The sequence below is a fragment of the Oryzias latipes genome, chromosome 13 (genome assembly GCF_002234675.1).
Source record: "Oryzias latipes chromosome 13, ASM223467v1".
NCBI classification, from domain to species: domain Eukaryota; kingdom Metazoa; phylum Chordata; class Actinopteri; order Beloniformes; family Adrianichthyidae; genus Oryzias; species Oryzias latipes.
Genome location: NC_019871.2, coordinates 20,439,779 through 20,460,842, shown reverse-complemented (window position 1 = coordinate 20,460,842; position 21,064 = coordinate 20,439,779). Strand labels below are relative to the sequence as shown.

The following is a 21,064-nucleotide window of genomic DNA, read 5'->3' as shown; positions in this document are numbered from 1 at the left end:
AGTGAATGGAGAAAACCCTGGTAGACATCCAAACTCCACCCATCCTGAATTTGAACCAGGGCCTTCTTGTTGAGAGGCAAGAGTGCTAACCACTCTTCCGTCTTACAGCCTGACCTACAAGATGCTGATTGCAAATCCAGTCCCCAGAGCCCACTGCTTGTGGGTGCAGTGTTTGCAGAAAGGAACCACAATTTTCCTCATGAATATATGTGTTGTGAAATGGGTGATTACTGAGTGCCAATTTGAAGGGCTGTACTCTGTGGTCACTTCCAGTAAAATGGAAGTGACTCCTGATCATCTTTTTGCATTAAATCTCCTTCTGCATCCCTGGAGAGGACTGAATGTGTGCAACAGACTGAAAGCAGTTGGTTCTCAAGCAACTGCCCTCATTAGCATTTTACTCTCCCCCTGCTCACTTTTTCCCGCCCTTTTCAAACCAAATACAAACACATTCTTAGGCTTTATTAATCGGAAAAAAGTGTCAACTGCAGGAATTTAAGGCTTTCAGTTTCAGAAATGTGAGTTCACAGCATCTCGGGTGCCTTTAACCATGCTAAAGAAGTTATAATTTTCAAGTTCATTGGTTCATTTCCAGAAGTTGTCTGTACTTCTTAAAGATGCCTTCATGTAATATAATATACAATACAATAGGACACCAAATTGAGATTGGCAATTGTAGAGCAAGAACATATACTAATAAAACCATTAACGTTCATATGCTTTACATTTTATTAGATAAAGGATCAGTTTTAGCCCTTTTCTCTTAATTGTGTCTCTTGTTACACATGGGCTTCATCCCAACACAGCACAAGATAAAAAGAAGCTCTTATTCAGAATATGAAAACCTGCTCCCATTCAGCAAGTAGGCACTCGCTGTTGTTAAGGAGTGCAACTCATTAAATGTGTTTGTGACCCATGGAGATTATCTCAGAGACATAAGCCCCGTACTGAAAAGATATCCGGCATTGCCGATTTATTTCCTATGCTGCACAGGATGAGAGAAAATTGTCATTTAAAATATGGACAGTCAGAGAATGTCTGTTGCGTTAACAAGTGCATTGTTTTGAAATAAAGCAAATGACTTGTTCATTACTTCCCTAAAGTGTATTTTTAACATGATACAAGCAGCAGTGGGTGAATATTTTATGCCATATTTTTATTAAAAGCATAATTTGTAAATGGCCATCTGCCTGAAGTCTGTTCTGAGTTACTTCTTCACAGGAAGTGTTTCACCAGCTGTCTCAGTAAAATTTGATTCCAAACATAAAACAATTTCCATTTGGCCATAATTTGATTAAAAAAAACTATATTTATTGCACACAATATATGTCCTTTCCAAACTTGTTCCTGAATCATCTACAACTAAGATATCTACCTGTAGAGCATCCAAAACTGGTTTTTGACCTTTTTTTAAAGAATTTTTTATTTTCAAATTTGAATGAGAAAACAAGCAAAGCAAAGATTTGGGTTCCGAATCATAATTACTTACTTATTTTTTTATTTAACCTTTATTTATGCAGGCAAGATAGATTAAAACAATATTCTTGTGTGGCCTCGTAAAAGTCGAGGCCTTTTGAGAAAAGGAACAGAAACAGCGGTCACATAAGAAAGTCTAAAATAATAAAAATCAAACTGTTTACAGCAACATTTTTTTTAGTGATCATTACGAAACCTTAAAAAACTACTTTTGAAAAAAAGTGTCCAATCTGAGCATTCTTTGTGAATGCTTCCAGTCTCAGCAAGCTGAAAACATTTGACTAAACTTTTACTCTTTACATTTTTTTGTTGTGTCACAAATGAAGCCACTTAAAGCAAGGATACAGAACAATACAATTACTCAATAGCTTAACAGTTGAAAAAAAAAAGTATGTAAGTTTGACTAAAATTACTTATAGAAATGAGAAAACAAGGTTTTTCCTTGATGGTTGATAAATTACAAACAGTAGAATTGTGAAAACATTTTTTACTTTGCAATTTGGACTCAGGTTTATAAAAATAGTCGGATCAGAGCTTAAGATATGACCACCTAAGAGGATAATGTTCAATATTTAAGCTTTTAATTTAAAATATTCCATTTAAATTCATGAAACTGATTTCTTCAGCTTCCTGCAAGGCCATTTAATCAATGAAAACAACTTTTGAGCTAGGCCCTCATTGAAAACTGCCTAAAATACACATTGACAAGGAAAATTATTGGCATGTTAAATGTTTCCTATTTGATAAGACTTAGATGTTAGAGGGAGATCATATTCCCGTTGGAATGCTCAGACGTACACACACAGTGACTGACAGAAACTCCCCCTTCCCAAACGGAAATCAAATTTTCTGGGGTGTTTTTAATGTTAATTTTTCGATCATATAATAATGTTAATTTAAAAAACATTTGTTTTTAAAATGTTTTTCTATCTAATTTCCATTCTTACTAACTAAGCACAACTGTCAAAATGAATATACAGTTATGTAACCTATTCTTTTTTGTTTAAAAATAAATAAAGATTTAACTCCAAGATTTGTACATTTGTCTTTTAGTTCTTTGCCGTCTAGTTCTTTTCTCTCTATTCAAAGAACCAAGCTGCCTCAAAGTGGCTGTTAAGCTTTTTAACACAGTTTGGTGGCTCAGGCTGAGATTTTCTTCTAACATTCCTACAGATAAATCCAGTCAATCCTAAACCACAGTGCCCCAAATGTGATTTTACAATGGATGCCTATCTGTCAGGCTTGAAGGCAGTGACATCTACAGAAAAAACCCTGGTAATCAGTCAGACTGTTGTGATGCTGCTGGACGAGCGATCCGCTTTGGTTTCAGTTTTTCTGTGGAAGGAGAAATAGAAGGAGCTATAATAGGAAATTTAACTGGAGATGGACTTCATGCTGATTCACTTTAAAACCACTACTGCAGCCGCAAAAGACAGCAACATAGGTTATTAACAAAGAATGTTCCATTTTGATTTTAAACTTCTTAAAGCTTTTGAAAATTATAATGCAATTATTTACTTACCCATTGTAAAAAAAACAGGTTAATGACTTTTTATATAGGAGGTCATGGTGCATGTTCATAGACATTATTTTTTAGTTTAGTCCTCTGTTCACTACATTATGGAGCCTAGCCCAAGCCTTAATCCCCTGATTTCATATGGGGCGTGATCTGTACAGGAGGTGAGACTCTTTGGGTTACACGTGGAGGATCGTAGAGTGGGGCCGTTGAATCTTAAGGGGAGTGCAGGTGTGTCTTGCAGTTCCCCTTGAGACTCGTACGGCCACCTCAAGGGATGTCACAAAAATAGAACGTACCATTGTCATGTGTGTGGTAGGTGTCTCGCGAATTACTCATATGGCTAATATAAGTTACACAAACCTATGATGTATGGATGATACCCTTACTCCACACTAATCATTTGTAAAAAATGAAATGAAATGAAATGAAAATGAAATGAAGGTGCAAGTACAGACTTCCTATTGACTGTGCTCAAATACTGCACGCATGACTTGTGCATGTGATATTTAATAGGATGTCCACACAAACTACACTCCTATTGTCAAATTTCCTTATTTCTAACAGTCAGGCTGCACTAAAGGAGCGCACACGTATGTGAAAAGCACATGCTCAGTCCACAGAATTTAGGGGGGTTAGAAAATATTAGAAATCTTTATGACACCCCTGCTTCTCACCTACATCACCATTACTTACCTTTATGTGTTGTATAAGTGCTTACTGTGACCTGTCTGTCACAGACGGCAAGCACACAAAAAAAAAACGTTTTCACTCTACTGGTTCACAGAACGTTCTACGAACTTGATTGTTTTGTGTGGGCCACCTGTGTGTCCCGTACAGGTTTGGCAGTTTTTGCCTGCAGACAGCCCGTATCCACCAGTAAGGGCAGTTGTGACTAAAGCTTCAATCACAAGAATGTTTCTTAATGACTTCTTGTGTCTTATCATTTGAGAATACCGTTTACCTTAAAATATTGAACAATGATTGCATTTCTTTTGGGTTTAAATTATGGGTCAAAAAAGTGTCTCAAAAATCAATGGTGACCAAATGATTGGGTCACATTGGTCGTTGTCTCCTTTTTAACTTGCATCACCACTTACATGTTATTTACTCAGACATTCTCTATTCTAATAAAAATGCAGCAAAGTCACTGTGAAATCACTTGGTAAAAACAATTCCAGGGTCTCCTGTGACAGACGAGCTTCCCTGTTAAATGACATTTCTTCTTGCAGACCTCTGCTTGTTCTCAGCTTTTTTCTAATCATTTCAAAGTTTGTGAATGTTGAAAATATCTAGTTTTAATTAAGCTAATGTTTGTGATTAACATTTGGTTTCCTGTGTTGTCTCTTTTTCTGTAGGATGGAGCTATAATGGGATGGATTTGAATATGGGCAAATGGACAGGCATGCAAGCCCATCACTTTGGTCTGGCTCTCATTCTGTTACTCCTGATCTTCAAGCCTTCAGCCTGTAACAACCAAAACACTCATAAACCACCTCAGGATGGATTCAACTTCAGCTTCACTCAAGCGGTCTACCATGCCACAATTTATGAAAACTCTGCTGCACGTACCTATGCCAACAGTAAAATTAAAATGGGCATTACACTGGATAAGCGCTTCTTGGATATACGATACAGAATCGTCTCAGGAGATGAAGAAGGTTTTTTCAAAGCGGAGGAGTATGTACTTGGTGACTTTTGTTTTCTGCGCATAAGAACTAAGGGAGGCAATTCAGCCATCTTGAACCGAGAGATTCAGAGTAACTACGTATTGACAGTGAAAGCCTTCGTCAAGGGAGAAGTCTTTCTGGAGGCCTGGACTAAAGTGAGCGTCCAAGTCTTGGATATGAATGACCTTCGACCATTGTTCTCCCCCACTACGTATTCTGTCACCATAGCAGAGAGCACCCCTCTCAGGACTAGCATAGCACAAGTTACTGCCACAGATGCAGATATTGGCTCCAATGGAGAGTTTTACTTTTTTTTCAAGGAGAAAGTAGATTTATTTGCAGTACACCCAACCAGTGGAGTGGTTTACCTCAGTGGAAAACTCAACGTTGATGAGCAGACTCTGTATAATTTAGAAATACTTGCTGTGGATCGTGGTATGAAGCTATATGGAAACAACGGAGTCAGCAGCACAGCCAAGCTTTTCGTCCATGTAGAGCGTCTGAATGAGCATGCCCCAGTCATTAGTGCAGTCACACACCATGATTCAAAGCTATACAAAAGCCTTGCGTATGCCATAGTCAACGTGGATGACTCTGACGAGGGGGTAAATGGGGAAATTGATTCAGTAATCATTGTAGACGGGGACCCTTTAGGGCAGTTCTTTTTAGAAAAAACTAAGGAAAATGAGTATGCTATCAAAGCGACTGAATCCATAAACTGGGAGTCTTTCCCTTTTGGATGCAACATCACCTTGCAGGCAAAAGATAGAGGAATCCCACCAAAGCTGTCCACTTTCCCTGTCCACATTTTTGCAAAGAAAGAGCAAAAAGTTGAAGCTAGCTTTGAGCAGGAGCTCTATGAAATTGCTATTAATGAGGTTTCACCCCCGAGGACAGTTGTGTGCGCCGTTAAAATCAGGCCAGAGCATGAAAATGTTGAATACATCCTAATGCCATCTAAAGATTTGGATTTTTTTCAGATCAATACCTTCACAGGTGTAATCTCCACTACCCGCTGGTTAACTAAAGTTTCTAATAATCTTTTTAATTTGGAGGTAGTGGAAATTAGCAGTGATCTCAGAGTGAAAGTTCTAATCACTATCGAAGATGCCAATGATAACACGCCAACATTTTCCCAGTCCTCATACGAAGTTTTCGTCAATGAAAGTGTCCCAGTTGGAACCAATGTTTTGACAGTTTCTGCAACGGATGAGGACAGAGGGGAAAACGGTTACATAACTTACAGCATCTCCAGCCTTCAGCCATTGCCCTTCAAAATCGACCAGTTTTCTGGTGTTATTAGCACTAGTTCTTTGTTAGATTTTGAGTCCTCTACAGAGATTTTTGTGTTTTTGGTCAGAGCATCTGACTGGGGGTCACCTTACAGACGAGAGAGCGAAGTGAATGTAACAATTCACTTGGAAAATGTCAACGATAACCAACCATTGTTTGAGAAAGTAGCATGCCAGGGGGTGATTTCTGCAGACTTCCCAGTAGGGGAAGTAATAACCACCGTATCTGCAATTGACATAGACGAGTTAGAGCTGGTGAAGTACAAGATTCTGTCAGGGAATGAGCAAAGGCTCTTTGACCTCAACCCTGATTCAGGGGTCCTTACATTGGGGCACCCTCTTACCTCATTAGGTCCACAGAAAGGTGTCTTTAGTTTAAAAATAACTGCCACAGATGGTGAAAACCTTTCTGACCATATGTATGTAAATATCTCAGTTGTTTATGAAAAATCTCTCCCTAAACATTTAACTTGTAAAGACACAAGAGTGGCCCAAATGTTAGCGGAAAAGTTACTCAGGAAGTCCAAAGCTAGTAACAAGCTAAAGGTGGAGGAAGGTTTTATTGACCTTTTCTCTGCAAACCGCAAAACTCCCCAGTTTGGCAAAACGTTTCCCACCGACATTGCTGTGATGGAAGACTTGAAGATTGGCTCGAGCGTTATTAAAGTAAATGCGTATGATGGTGACACTGGTTTCAATGGTCAGGTTTTATTCTCTTTTTCAGGTGGAAACACTGACAACTGCTTTAACATTGACATGCAGACTGGTCTCATCAGTGTTTTCCTGCCCATGGACAGAGAAAAGAGAGATCACTATCTTCTCAACATAACTATCTATGACCTTGGCATCCCACAGAAAATGGCCTGGCGTTTACTCTCTATTCACATAGAGGATGCAAATGATAATGCACCCCAATTTTTGCAAGAAGATGGATATAAAATTACCATTCCCGAAAACATGGCAATAGGTACGGACATCATTCAAGTGGAGGCCACGGATAAAGATATGGGACCCAATGGGGAAGTTATGTACTCTATTTTGACGAGTACAACACCATTTGGCATAAACTCCACCACTGGGATGGTGTATGTTGCTGCCCAACTAGATAGAGAGTTAACCTCCAGGTTTACCCTGAAAATTGAAGCTCGGGACAGAGCAGACAAGGAGAGCCCCAAGTTTTCTGTAACTACTTTAGAAATTATATTGGAAGATGTAAATGACTGTTCACCTTTATTTATTCCAAGTGTGTTCAAAGCCAGGGCTCTGGAGGATCTCCCAGTAGGAACTGTTGTCGCTTGGCTTGAAACCCATGATCCAGATCTGGGCTTGGGAGGCCAAGTTCGCTTCTCTCTAGTAAATGACCACAATGGGTGGTTTGAACTAGACAAAGCCAGCGGAGCCATTCGTCTCACAAAGGAACTGGACTATGAGACTCAGCAATTCTACAACCTGACTGTGAAGGCCAAGGACAAGGGAAGGCCTGTATCTCTTTTGTCTGTAACCTTTGTGGAGTTGGAGGTGATAGATGTCAATGAAAACCTCTATGCTCCATATTTTACCCACTTTGCATTAACTGGAGTAGTTAAAGAAAATGCTCGTATTGGAACTACTTTACTTCAAGTCAGTGCTAATGATGACGACACAGGAAGAGATGGAGAAATTCATTACTCCATTCGTGATGGAAGTGGCCTTGGACGATTTTCCATTGATGAAGAAACAGGTGGGTGTCGGAAAATTACTTTTTAATTCTCAATATTAGCTTGATAAAATGCATTTGAATGTTTTTTTAAAAATCCAAATATTGGGGTGTAATGATTCATTTTAATCTATGATTTGATTCAAATCATAATTTTTGGTTGTCAAAATGATTCATGGTCGATATTGTTTCATTTTAAATGATCCGATTCAATTACCTAAAATGGATCCAGGACATCTTTAGCCAAAACTTCATCCAGTGTGACTCAGAGATAAATACCTGGGGACTGAAAAGTGAAGGTGACGTTTTCCAGATTTCTTGTAATCTCTTCAAGAAAATCAAGTGTAAATTTAATATGTGTACACACAAAAAGTAAAGGAAAGTAAACAAGAATGAATGGCAAATTCTTTCACATTTTAGTTACTTAATGTTCAGCCAAATGTTGTTTTTCCATTCTTACAGTAGTTGCCTCTTAGGACATTCTACCACACTGTATGGTCACATGTCTTTGCTAAATTCAAAGTGTTTCCACACATTGGACTGGAATGATGGATTGATTATTTTTTGATGCCATCACATGTGTGTTGTCCGCTGTGATGGCACTTTGTTGTTTTTACATTATAGTAAAATAAATGTACCTTGTCTCAACCCAAATGGTATTTTCTAATATGGACATAATCAATGTATTTTATTTTGAAGGGATTTTATAATAGTATAGGTTAATTTGACTAACAACTTGCTTCAGACAGATCAGTTTGATCGTTGTAATATAAATCGATTCAATGATCAAGTTGATTAATTGTTACACCCCTAATAAATATTTAACCCTTTGCCTCCATCCAGACCTGGGTTTCCATCAAGGATAGATATTTATAAAAAACTACATTTAGCATTGGCGTACACACACATCAAACAGCAATTACGTATATGCCAAACAATACTTGGCATATTGTGTCTTTGCTCCAGTTTGACCAAAATGGGAGTGTCTGTTTTTTTTAAACAAAATTGCTTTTTTATGTTTTATTTTTCCTGCTATGCCAATGATGCTAGTTTCTGTTTTGGTTTGAAGCTTTTGTGATCAGATCTGAGCCTTGGCATCCACAGCTTTAAAGTTGCCTCTAATGCATCTGGTTTTTGAAGTTTTTTCATTTTTGTGTCGTGTCAGAGTTTTTCAGACTCCTTTTGTTGACGGCTAGATTATATTTCAGCAGAGAGTGAAACTCAGAAAATAATTGCTTTGTAATTGCGTTTGTGGGATAACTTGATCAAAAGACAGTTCTCATTTTTCCTTGTTTGTCAGTAAAGCAGCTTGCAGACAGAAGGTACGAGTCTTTTATGTTGGACGGATTTTATTGTTTGTATATATTTTCGTTTTAAATAGTACTTGAAGCTAAAATTTATTGAAATGAATGCCCTCTTCTTTATTCTCTGGGATTGACTGAAAAGAGAGAGAATGAGGAAGATTTAGGTTCAGTAGTCAAGTGAAAATGGTTAAGAGGTATCGAATGCAGAAAAAACAAAAACTGTAATAAAGTGGTGAAAAACTGCTAAATTAGTCAGCGAAAGAGGCCTGATACTTTAATGTCATATTTAAATGTTGAAGAAAAGATTTTTGTTCCTAACCCAAATGTCTTGGTGGGCACATTTGGAAATGAAGCCAAAGAAGGCTAAAGCATATTCATCCATGTCCACCTCAGCCTCCTGTGACCCTGTGAGGTTTTCCGGTCCTCAGTGTGAACGAACAGCAGCAGCATCACCAGAACAAACATAAACTGCCCTTGTTTTAACCTGAAGCAGTAGGAAGTAGCAGGATAAAGGAAAAGGGTTTGAAGAGGCTGAGGTAGGTGTGCTCTATGTTTCATGTCTAGTAGTGCACTGATGTCTTAGAACGTCCTTTCCCCCTGTAGACACAGTGACATGCTGGTAAAAACAACCCAGAACTTTGGCCAGATAGAGGTGGTTTAAGTCTCCTGCTGTCACAGAAAAAGCCTCCAGCTGTTTTTCTTTGCAGCAAGCTAATGTTGTCCTTAAGGTCTTTCAGCGAGTCATTAGTGTGAGGATCTGGAGAAATGTAAACAGACATAACATGCTCTGCAGTGAACTCATGAGACAAGTAGTAAAGCAGACTTTAACAGTTTTGTCAGAGCAGTGGCTTTATTTTTAATCAGCACTAAGTCCTCCTCTGCAGGTCTTCCCTTCAACACTGCTCAGTACTTCATCTCCATCCTCAGATCATGTAAATCCATGCTATTGTTTCAAGCAAAAGTGTTGGCTTTTGCTGGTCTGCTTGTCTTTCTTTTCATCCACACAATGTTGGTTAGAGCAGTGTTTCCCTACCCTGGTCCTCTGGGAACTCTGTACTGCATGTTTAAGCGCACCTGATTCAGCTCATCATCAGGCTCTGCAGACATGGGATAATCATCAAAGGCAGGTGTGTTTAAGCAGGGTAGGAGTGAAAAAAATGCAGGTCAGTGTTCCCAGAGGACCAGGGTTGGGAAACACCAGGTTAGATTGTGTGTAGTAAATGAAGAATGCACGCTCTAATAGATTAGTGGGAGCTTGAGATGTCGCCATCTAACAAAAAATTAATTTTGCCTTCAATTTTCTTTGAAAGAAAGAAAGTTGAGTTACCTTTATAGAAATAAAACTGCCAAAAAATGTGCTTGTCTGCTTTGACATGCATAACGGAGCGGCTTTGGTGCAGAGGTAGAGCGGTTGACCTGGAACATTGCCCATGTGTCAAAGTGTCCTTGGGCAAGACACTAAACCTCACATTGATCCTGGTGGCTCTAGGTTGGCACCAGTGCTCGGCGGCGGAGCCACCATCGGTGAGTGGCTGTGTGTGGGTGAATGGGACTGTGACTGTAAAGCACTTTGTGCATTCTAAGTAGGTAGTAAAGCTCTTTATATTACCAGCATTTACCATGTCCTCATGACTACCAGCAATCATTGACTGTATATAGTAGCTGGACTGACTGATCCCCTCCCTTCTGGCATTCCAAACAGGAAGTACTCGCTGGCTCCAAGAAGCCAAAATCCAGATGATTTCTATAGAGAAATACACTAATATTCAGTCATTCTATTTCTCAGAATAACCGTTCTTAATATGTTGCTTTTTTAACATGTTTGTGATAATCCTCCTTTTTTTTTAAATATCTTTTCAGTAGTTGAAGACATTCAAGTTATAAACTGACCAATAAAAGTAGGTGGAGCCTACAGGTCCCCACATCCAACATTCAAAACGTTTCATTGACATTTTGTGTAGCCTTCAAGTGATAGGGGTGTGGCCTTCAAACAAGCTCCGTTTTAATTGTCCAGAGTGGTTGCCTTTGAAAAGTTGACTCAGACTGACTCGGACCAATCACTGCTTACTGACGACATCTAGCTCCAACGTGGCAGTGTCCTCAATGCGAAAACATGGCGACTGAGATGACTTCCTTTGGTTGGAGCTGGAAATAAACCGTTTTCCATAGGTGACGTCACACTCACTAAATTTGGTTCTCAGATACAGTTAATGCCTGCCAAAACTATTCTCTGAGGATATTTTTTAAACCTGAATAGCTCCCAACCTGTGTATCATACTGCATTAACCCCTTTTAGTATTTATAGAGGCCATTTGGGGTATTTCAGTGATACCAAATGTGAAGCGGTGGGGCTCCGGGAAAATGTAGTTTTAGGTCAATTCTTAAAAATTGACTTGAAAATGTGTTTTTCTCTGAGTGTAAGGAGGATAAGAATATATGTGATGTCCCATATTTAATACATAAAGTTTAATAAAACAAGTAAAAAAGCTTAAACTCTTTTAAGAGGCCGTTTTATGGGTTTAGGGGTGTGTTATGGGAATGTTTGACCATTTTGACATAAGTTTATTTGTGGGGTCAGACACTGATCTTGAACAAAAAAGCTTTTCTCACAGTTTTCAATCTCATTCATTGCAAAGATATTTTGTCGGGTTACAGTCAGAATTCTGCGGATACCAGTCAGGTTCTTCAACACCAAACTTTCTCCTCCATGTTTCTATGGACTTTACTTCATGCGCTGGCATTAAAGCAAAAATGGGGTCTATTGACAAACTGTTCCTACAAGGTTTGGTGCACAGAATTGTTCAAAATGTCTTTGTACGCTGAATATTCATGATCTCTTGAGGTCCTTTCATTGGAACTTCAGGTGAAAGACTAAGGCCTTGTTTCTTGGACATTTGTTTTATTCATTTGCTTTATTTGTCTCCTCTTAAACCAGGGGTGATCTACACCACTGACATTTTAGACCGCGAGACCAAGGATTCTTATTGGCTCACAGTGTATGCCAGCGACCGTGGTGTGGTTCCTCAATTCACGACTATTGACGTGTTTGTCCAAGTGGAAGACATCAACGACAATGCCCCGTTAACATCAGAGCCGCTTTACCGACCGTCCGTGCCCGAGAACTCCCCGCCAGACGTTTCTGTAATCCAGATCCAGGCCCAGGACCCTGACACCTCCCCTTCCACCTCCCTTCACTGGCTCAGCTACCAAATTGTTAGTGGAAACCCACAGCATTTCTTCAACATGGACCCCCACAGTGGTAAGAACCAACGTACAACCCATTTAATACATCATGGACTGCGTCTTGGTACCAATGAATACGAATTATAAAGGCTAATGTGCAGATCTAAAAAAAGAAGCTGCATTGTCAGTGGATGGGTGTGTTAGCTCTGACTGCTGCCGCTGAAAAACCTTCCTTTGATTGGGATTTTCTGTCTGGAAAGTTGACAGAAACCTGCGGGTAAAATTAAAACTTTTATAAAAAGTGTTTTAAAAAAATTACAAAAAAGATATTTAAAACAAAGACCTGCAGAACTAAAAAACTGTTTTGTTGTAAACGTGCTTTGTGTATGGAGCGATTTTCAATTTGTTTTAGCAAACTTCTTTACAAGAGAAAACGTCTTTATTTTTAAGTAAAACACACACTATAATAGGAGGCAGAAGAGCAATTGAACGTTTTTATCTGATATTAAAATAAAAACTTTTAATGGATTTTCCCTGCATTTTTTTTCACAAAAAGCAATGCATTGTTTTGTCTCTTTCCCATTATTGTTTTTTTTTTACTGCAGAGTAAAAATCGTCATTTTAATATTTTCCCTGACTTGCACTATTGGCTTATTGACGTAATGAGTGTTTCTAACTCCAGAATAAAAAGAAAATCAGTATTTTGCTATGAGTCTCTCAAAACTTTTCAATCAATAAAAAAATTTAAATGTGTTAATATTTACAAACTAAATTTAAAATTTCTGCAATGGCATGTTTAAACATGAAGGTGTTTTAGTGTCATGCACTGGACTCTTTATGGAGTATAGTAATTATTTTTCATTGTATTACTTACAAAACATTCACATATATAACTTTTAAATTAACAGAATATCAACATTCTTGTTCAATTTTATAGGAATGAAGATTAAATTTGAGATTATGCAAAATAAACTAAAAATAAACAAAATAAATAAAATTAACACAGCAGAAAGAGTAAAGAAAATACTTTTCATTTTGCTATTAAAAAATCTAAAAAAAAATAGGTTTGTGTCCTATTATGCTCAAATATATCTGCTCACTTAAATAAATTAACATTTTCAATTCATTAGTCTTTAAAAAAACACATTTGAATATATAATGAACTTTATTCCTGTGTTTTCTAATAAAAGAAAACAAAAAGGTTACTCTAAGATCCAGGTCCCAGCACAAACTAATGTTTGCTGTTTTCTGCCCTAAGGTCTGATCACCACAACCTCTCATAAACTGGACCGTGAGCTACAAACAGAGCATGTTCTGGAGGTTAGTAAGAACATACGTCTCATTTTGGTTGGCTTTTTTTTTTCCACCAAAGGTCTCCAAACCTGAAAACATGTTGCTGTTTTGAAAAAAGAAAGACAGTGGACTATCTCAAGAATGACACGCTTGATCTGCTTCTCCATCATCCCAAATATTCTCACTGGTTTAAATCATTTTACAGATTTTTACCATTCTGTGTTGTTTCTTTTTGTATGAAGCTTTAGAAAAAAGGTGTTTTTTTTCCAACTCAAAGAACGCTCCATAAATAGTGAAAGTTGAAAAGATCCATCATGGTCACCATTCTGCTTGTCTGCACAGGTTGTAATCTCAGATGGTGGTCCCAACCCAAGGCAGAGTACTGTGTTGGTAATCGTTCAGGTTCTAGACGAAAATGACAACAAGCCCACCTTTCACGAAAAGGTTTACAAGGTCAAACTTCCGGAGAGGGAGCGCAGAAAGAAGGCGGAGCCTATCTATCGCGTGTTTGCTTATGATCTGGACGAGGGGCCCAACAGCGACATCTCCTACAGTATTGTTGATGGAAACGAGGACGGCAAATTTGTCATCGACCCCAAGACAGGAACAGTACAGTCCCGCAGAGCCTTCCCCGCCGGTGGCTACGACATCTTGACGGTAAGAGGCGATAAGCACAGCTGAAGCTTCTGGGCGACGTAAAGTTACGGTAGATGTTTTTAAGCTTGACTCTAAATTCTTTTACAGGTATTCACAGAATTTTGCAGTTATTCTTTATTATTTTAAAGATATCCACATCTTATTTTAAGTTACTTCAAATTTACTTGATAAATAATTTTATGTTGGATCATTTATGGATAAAACTGAAATCAAAATGCGATCACATTCTGCCAGATAAACACATTAAGTGATTATTATTTTTATTCCATATTCTACCTTTAGATGTACTATTATTGTTATTATTATTGATAATATTATTATTAATAATGTTATTATCGTTATTATTATTGTTGGGGCTGCACGGTGGCACAGTGGTTAGCGCTCTTGGCTCAAAGCAAGAAGGTTCAAATCCCGGCTGGCTGATCTGAAACATAACAGCAATGGGGGAGTTTGCATGTTCTTCCCGTGCATGCGTGGTTTTTCTCCGGGGACTCCGGCTTCCTCCCACCATCCAAAATGTCCCCCATTGATGTTCTGTTTCAGGTCCCCCAGCCGGGACTTGAACCAGTGGCCTTCTTGCTGTGAGGCAAGAGCGCCAACCACTGAGCCACTGTGCAGCCTGAAAAAAAATAAAGAACAAAAAAGAATCCTTTGTTAAATTTTAGAGTCAAGGAGTTTTGAGTAAAACAAACGTGAAGAGTTTCTAATAGAAATTTCTGTTCATTCATCATTCATTTCTGTTTTATTTTATAAAAAAAATAGCCGAGTTGGATTGCTTCTGGGTTTTTTATCCACAGCTCTACTTAAAAAGTTGTTTTCAGTTCTTTAAATGAAAAACGTGACTGTTAACATTTATAATTTTGTACAATTTAATTTATGGATGTTTCAGTTTCACAGATAAAGTCAGTAAGTAGCTTTTAGTCTGCTGCTGAGCTCTGTTTCAGAATGTGATGTAGATGTTTGGCTGAGTAACAAATTTTATGGTTTCAGTGGTGTCAGGTGTCTCTAAATACATTTTTCTCACCCCGCCGTGGTTTGGCTGGTCACGACAGATGCTTCTCCGTTTATCTTCAGATTAAAGCAACAGACAACGGCCGTCCTCAGAAGTCCTCCACCGCTCGTCTGCACATCGAATGGATCCCTCAGCCTCCTGCGTCCACTCAGCCACTGGTCTTCAGTGAATCCTTCTATAATTTCACTGTCATGGAGAACGACAAGGTGGCAGAAATAGTGGGCGTGGTTTCCCTGCAGTGGAGTTCGGCTCCTGTGTGGTTTGACATCAGAGGTAACGTTTCCCTGAAAATGGGATCATTAGTGCTGTTATAGCATCGGGATGCTGGGGGTTTACAGTAAATTTGGGGCACACAGCTCGTAAAGCAGAAGTCATTTTAATACTTTTCATAATAAAACAAGCTGTGGTTTTTACAACCGATGGCTTTTTTTTAAATGTGTGAATTCCATGCCTTTAAACCAAATTCTTTCAAGATTTACGATGTCTGCGTGAAATTATTTAAAACAGAAAATGTAAAAAAAACAACTGATATGGAGGAAAATATGCTCAATAAGTCATCCAGAGAAGTACATGAAAGCAGGATTTAGATCTTCTTCGCCTTTTGGATGCTCCCTTTAGGGGGAAACCATCCGCCTTCAGATAAAACAGGATTTAGATATTTTGTCTTAAAAGAACATTATAAAAATCACTTAGTATGGCAGGATCTATACAGACAGAACCACAGCTTCTGATCATTTCCTAAGACCTACGAAAAATAATCCTCTGTATAAAATAGAGCAAATCAGATAATAAAGCTTACGAGCAAGAGGATAAAAACCCACTTCTGTTAAACCAGCATAAGAAGAAGAGAAGAGCACTCAGAGTAAGAGAGGATGAGCTTTGATCCCCGTCCGCCACGCGTACATGTACTGGTGACTGTGCTGGTGTGGACAGAAACCTGGATAGCCCTGGCGAAGCAGGTCTGGGCCTCACGGTTCATTTAGCAGGTCCACTATCCTTCAGGCCATCCACCATGGTCACTCGGTCATGTCACGCCCACTCTGCAGCTGCTGTGTATTTCTCAAATCTCTGCCCCCTCTGGGCAGTTGTCCTGCATTAGTACCCTCGTTTCTGGTTCTGGCAGAACCGCCTTAGTGAGCCTCTCCTCTACATCCTCAGCTGAACAGTGATTTATATTCAGTTCAACTGATTTTCTTTAAGTCCTTATACATAGACCGTTATTGCAAAGACTCTGCAACCAGCTTGCAAATAAATTTACTGCAAACAGAAATGATCATCAACCCAACAGAAGTAATTTTTAGCTGCATGACGCAGTTCACATTGTTACACAAGATCATGTGTGTGTTTACTCAATAATTTTCTCCTAACGAAAATTATGATTTAAAAACCTCATTTTGTTTTTACTTTTGGTCTTTTTGTTTGAATTTATGTTTGTGCGATGAATCAAAATATCTAAGAGTGACGTGAAGGAAAATGAGAAATCAACCCCGAGGATTCTTTAACACCTCTGTGTGCGTAATTGTGTGTGTTTGTGCTTAAAAGTGTGTGGATGCACATATGTGGTCATGTTTGTGGATGTGGTTTTCTTGTGTGTTTGTGTCTAAGTCATTGTGTGAGTGCAGGCTCACGTGTGTGTGTTCATACTTATGTGTGAATTTGGATGTACAGTTGTATTTGTGTGTGTGTTTTTTTTACATATATGGCTGTGTTATTTGCATGTGTGTGGTTAGATGTGCATCCATATATGTGCGCTTGTGTGTTTCTTTAAAGTTGTTGTAAAGTAACAGCACTTCATTCAGCCTGATGTCTTAATAGAAAAGCATGTATTTTTTTCCACACATTTCCGCTTTTACTGAAACGTTTTTCTTTCAGTTTTGTCTGTGTTTACTGCTGTCGTTTCTTTCATTCAGTCTTCTTGCTGAGCATATTTCATATTTTCTGTAAGTGTCGTTATTTAGGGTTAGTTAAGGTTAGCTAAAGTACTATGTTCTCCTATTTATGGATCACTAATATATATAGAGAGAGAGAGAGAGAGAGAGAGAGAGAGAGAGAGAGAGAGAGAGAGAGAGAGAGAGAGAGAGAGAGAGAGAGAGAGAGAGAGAGAGAGAGAGGAGAGAAAGAGAGAGAGAGAGAGAGAGAGAGAGAGAGAGAGAGAGAGAGAGAGAGAGAGAGAGAGAGAGAGAGAGAGAGAGAGAGAGAGAGAGAGAGAGAGAGAGAGAGAGAGAGAGAGAGAGAGAGAGAGAGAGAGAGAGAGAGAGAGAGAGAGAGAGAGAGAGAGAGATTTAAAATAGTACAATATCCCTTTAACTTTTTATGAAATAGCCATATAACTGTATTAGGTACTATTATAGTCCAAAAAATTGTGTGCCTGCGTAATAGACAGAAATTCTTTCTAATTAGTTTACTAGTTTAGTGTATTTCCTCTGATGTTCTTCTGTTGTTGCTCTCCTCCTCTGAGCCTCTCAGTCTCATCGTCTCTAATGTTTCTCCTCAATGCTTCACTCATGGAAGGTTCCAGGTCTTTCCGTGAGATGTTCTGTATTCTGCAGAGCTCTTCTTGTGTCAACAACTGTTCCTCTGAAGGTATCTTGTTTCCAGCTTCTTTCACCTCTCATATCCTGCTGTTTTCATGTTTTTCCCTTGTTGTTGTTTTCCTTTTTTTGTTCTTTTTCGTTCATGCTGCTGTCACATGCTTCTAAAGGATGACTGGTTGATGCACAGTACAAAGGAGCTCATGCTGAGGGTGTATGTGTGAATTGTTAGGGGATCAGGCAAATTATATCAAACCATTTAACCGAATTACAGCAAAGGTTAACTGCTGTAATGAGGAATTATTAAGACATTACAATCAAATGTTCTTATCTCTGCCAATGGTTACAACCTGAGATGAGCCCATTGGAAAACCTGCTTTTAGCCACATCTTTAAACCCATCTGTCAGGAAATAATCTTCTGCTTTTTACTGTATAGCCAGATTTAGGTATGTGTTCAAATCCCATTTACCAGAATCTTGCTGCTTAAAAGCCAGTATGGTTTGGAAAAAAAAAGTCCAGTCCAGAGAAAGAGAATGGACTGACAGAACCAAAGCCCATGGATTGGTCTAGAAAAACAAAAATCAAAATGAATTGATGATACAAATGATCATAATTAAGAATATATCATAATTAGATTGTCATAAATCAAATAAAAAATACTCAGACACAGGAAAAATTAAACAAAAGTCAATTAAATTATATTAAATTATAAAACACAGAGTGCCCTCAACACTCCCGAGGCCCACATGTAAAATAAGGAAACAGAAAATGACACATGAATTCAACTTAAATAGAAACTGGAAACTTGATGCAAGTCTCCTGAAATGAGTGCATTTGTTAAAATGTGAGGAATTCTTTCCTCTGAACATTTCTCACATGTAAAAAACAAACAGACCCTTTCACAGAATTGTTCAAAAAAAAGGAACCTGAGCCTCACTTTCAAAAAATTTCAACCGCATGACGCACAAATCAGGAGAAGGTTGTTCACGTTAATTTAATGCAGATTAATATTGGAAAGAGAGCAAAAACAAATCTGTGATTCTAACAGGAATTCATTTGACATAAAGTCTTAGAAGGAATAACCGTCTTTTTTCTGTAAGGGGGTGACATGTAATTTTATTTAGAGAAATTTAGAGATACAGTTTCACAGTATTTTTGTAGCAAAAATGCACATTACTTTTTATTCACTTGATAGAAAACAATTTTCTTTTTTTTCTTTTTTTTTTAAATAAACTGGATATTTTTCATCAGAAAGACCTGTAAACACAAGCACACACAAAAAATAGTGTCTTCTTTGACTAAAAATATATTTTTTTATTTGTACAAAATGCAGTTATATAAATATCCAGGTTTCCTTACAGTTTAGACTTAAAGGCAAATATCAGCAAGAAAAAAAAGTAATTTTAAAAGAAAATAATACCATTACTACACATCGATTCTGAATGAAGCTTTTGGAGCAGATGTTTGATGGTGAGTGTTTTGAAGATGTGTAGCTAGTATGTTTTTGGAAGTTGTGCAGCTTTTTGGCTGCATCAATGTGTACACTGTGTCTTCAGTCATTTCTTGCTGCTGATCTCATTATTGTTTTTACACAGACATATTAAAAAGGGATTTCAGTATGTTGTAACAAATGGGTTTAAACTACATACCTTTGTGCTTTTGTCAGTAAAACTGGCTTTTTAGTCATCTGTATTCTAGTTCTCCTGCCTGCCTCTTCTTCCTTTCTGAAGTTCATGGTTTTGAACAGGTGGAAACAGCAATAGCGTGTTTGACGTGGAGAAGGCTGTGGGAACCATCCTGATCGCCAAACCTCTGGATGCAGAACAACGTTCCTTCTACAATCTGACTGTTTTGGCCACCGATGGGACTCACACTGCATACACACAGGTAAAACTTGATCTAACCCTTAAGTATTTTTTAGAAGACCAACTCCCTGATGTCACATGTACCGTCTCTCTTTAAAAAAATAATTAATAAAAAAAAAAGATTAAAAAAGCAAAACGGGTCACTTTTTTAAATAAAAACAAAGAAATAGGCGTGTCTAGCCCGAAGAGGTTATGTTGCATCGCCAGGTACAGAAGGGGGTTATTAACAAATCCAAATGGACCATTTTCTCCACCTCCTTTGCAGTTGTTTTGAGTTGTGGCCAGAAGGTCTCTGGAGAAACAGAAGTTGGGGAACTAGAGGATAAATCTGTGCATCACCTGAGGTGGAGTCACAGAGGTATCTCCTCTGTTCTTGGATGTCATGAGGCTGTTTGGGTTGATACAACTTTGCAGCATCGTTGTTGTTGACAGTCTCTTTGCAGAGGGTCATGTTCATCTTTTCAAGAAAGAGGACTGGAGAGTTTGGTCCAGTGGATCACAACCCTCCTAGGAAGGTCTACTCTAGGGTGCTGGATAGTATCTGACTGACAGTCAAACCTCTGGTCCTGGAGGAACTTTGTGTTTTCTTCGTGGACCAATGATTCAGCACTGTACCCTCCATACTGTGCTTCTGGGTTTATAGTCGTTTTTATTTTTAGATTGGCAGAAGGCGTTTATTCATGTCTCTCATGAGACTCTGGGAAGATGGTGTTTGCTACCCTTGGTTCTTGTTTCCCGAGGTAAATTGTTCCCTGTGCCTGTTGGGCTGTTGCAAAGATGCCTTTTGTCACCATTATATTTTTAATTTAATATGCCAGTATGAAAATTCACATCTCCAAGTCTGACATCATGGTTCTTGACTGGAAAAACATGGCCTGCCCTTTCTGGTTAGGCAGAGAGCTCCTGCCCCAAGTGGTGGAGTCAAAGTATTTGGTGTTCTAGTTAGTGAGTGATAGAAGGATGGAGAGTAATACTAATATTGGCTACACTAAAACAGTTGTTGCATTGTGGCAAAGAAAAAGCTAGGCCCAAAGCTTACAAATAATATGTCCATCTGTGTTTCTGCCCTCTCATGTGGTCATGAATTTTGGATTGTCACTGAAAAGATGACATTCTGGATACAAATGGCAGTTTCCTTGATGGGGGTTGGGCTCTCCCTTAGAGGTGTTTATTGCTAAAAGTAAAAAGTATAATGAAAGGTTATTTATACCAAATGAAGGCTCTTTATATGTTCATACAAAAAGATGTCCCAGGCATGTCCCAGAGGTCAGAGAGGACCTGGGAATTCCTTGGAGTCACTTCAGCAAAGGGCCTGAGAGAAGGTCATCTTTGCCTTGATTGCTGCCCTCACCCCTGGCTCTGGGGAAGTAGTGGAAGACAAACGGATAAACCAAAGTCAATAATAATATTTGCTGTATTTGCAAATAATAATATTTGTTTGCAAAAATATTTGCTGTCAAACTTATAGGGACAAATCAGAATCTTGAAGTGAAAGTGAACGTGCTGCATCCACATTCAATCAGTCTGGAAATCAGGGATCAAATAAAGCACAACAATTAAAGTTGCTG

General features: G+C 38.4%; 1 protein-coding gene across 8 annotated transcripts in view; it reads left to right on the top strand.

Annotated features, from left to right (window-relative positions):
• fat3 (FAT atypical cadherin 3) overlaps positions 1-21,064 on the top strand; it is a 75,455-nt gene that overhangs the window by 14,688 nt on the left and 39,703 nt on the right. For 5 of the 8 annotated variants that reach the window (XM_011482762.3, XM_020708371.2, XM_023961438.1 and 2 more), the window contains exons 2-8: positions 4,351-7,674; positions 11,890-12,213; positions 13,396-13,457; positions 13,773-14,087; positions 15,162-15,372; positions 17,611-17,682; positions 19,379-19,518. In XM_011482762.3, coding sequence (XP_011481064.1) covers positions 4,368-7,674; positions 11,890-12,213; positions 13,396-13,457; positions 13,773-14,087; positions 15,162-15,372; positions 17,611-17,682; positions 19,379-19,518 — 4,431 coding nt within the window. In that variant the 5' untranslated portion in view covers positions 4,351-4,367. The remainder of the gene's footprint in view (positions 1-4,350; positions 7,675-11,889; positions 12,214-13,395; positions 13,458-13,772; positions 14,088-15,161; positions 15,373-17,610; positions 17,683-19,378; positions 19,519-21,064) is intronic. The other 3 variants (XM_011482765.3, XM_023961440.1, XM_023961439.1) reach the window with 1 other exon arrangement.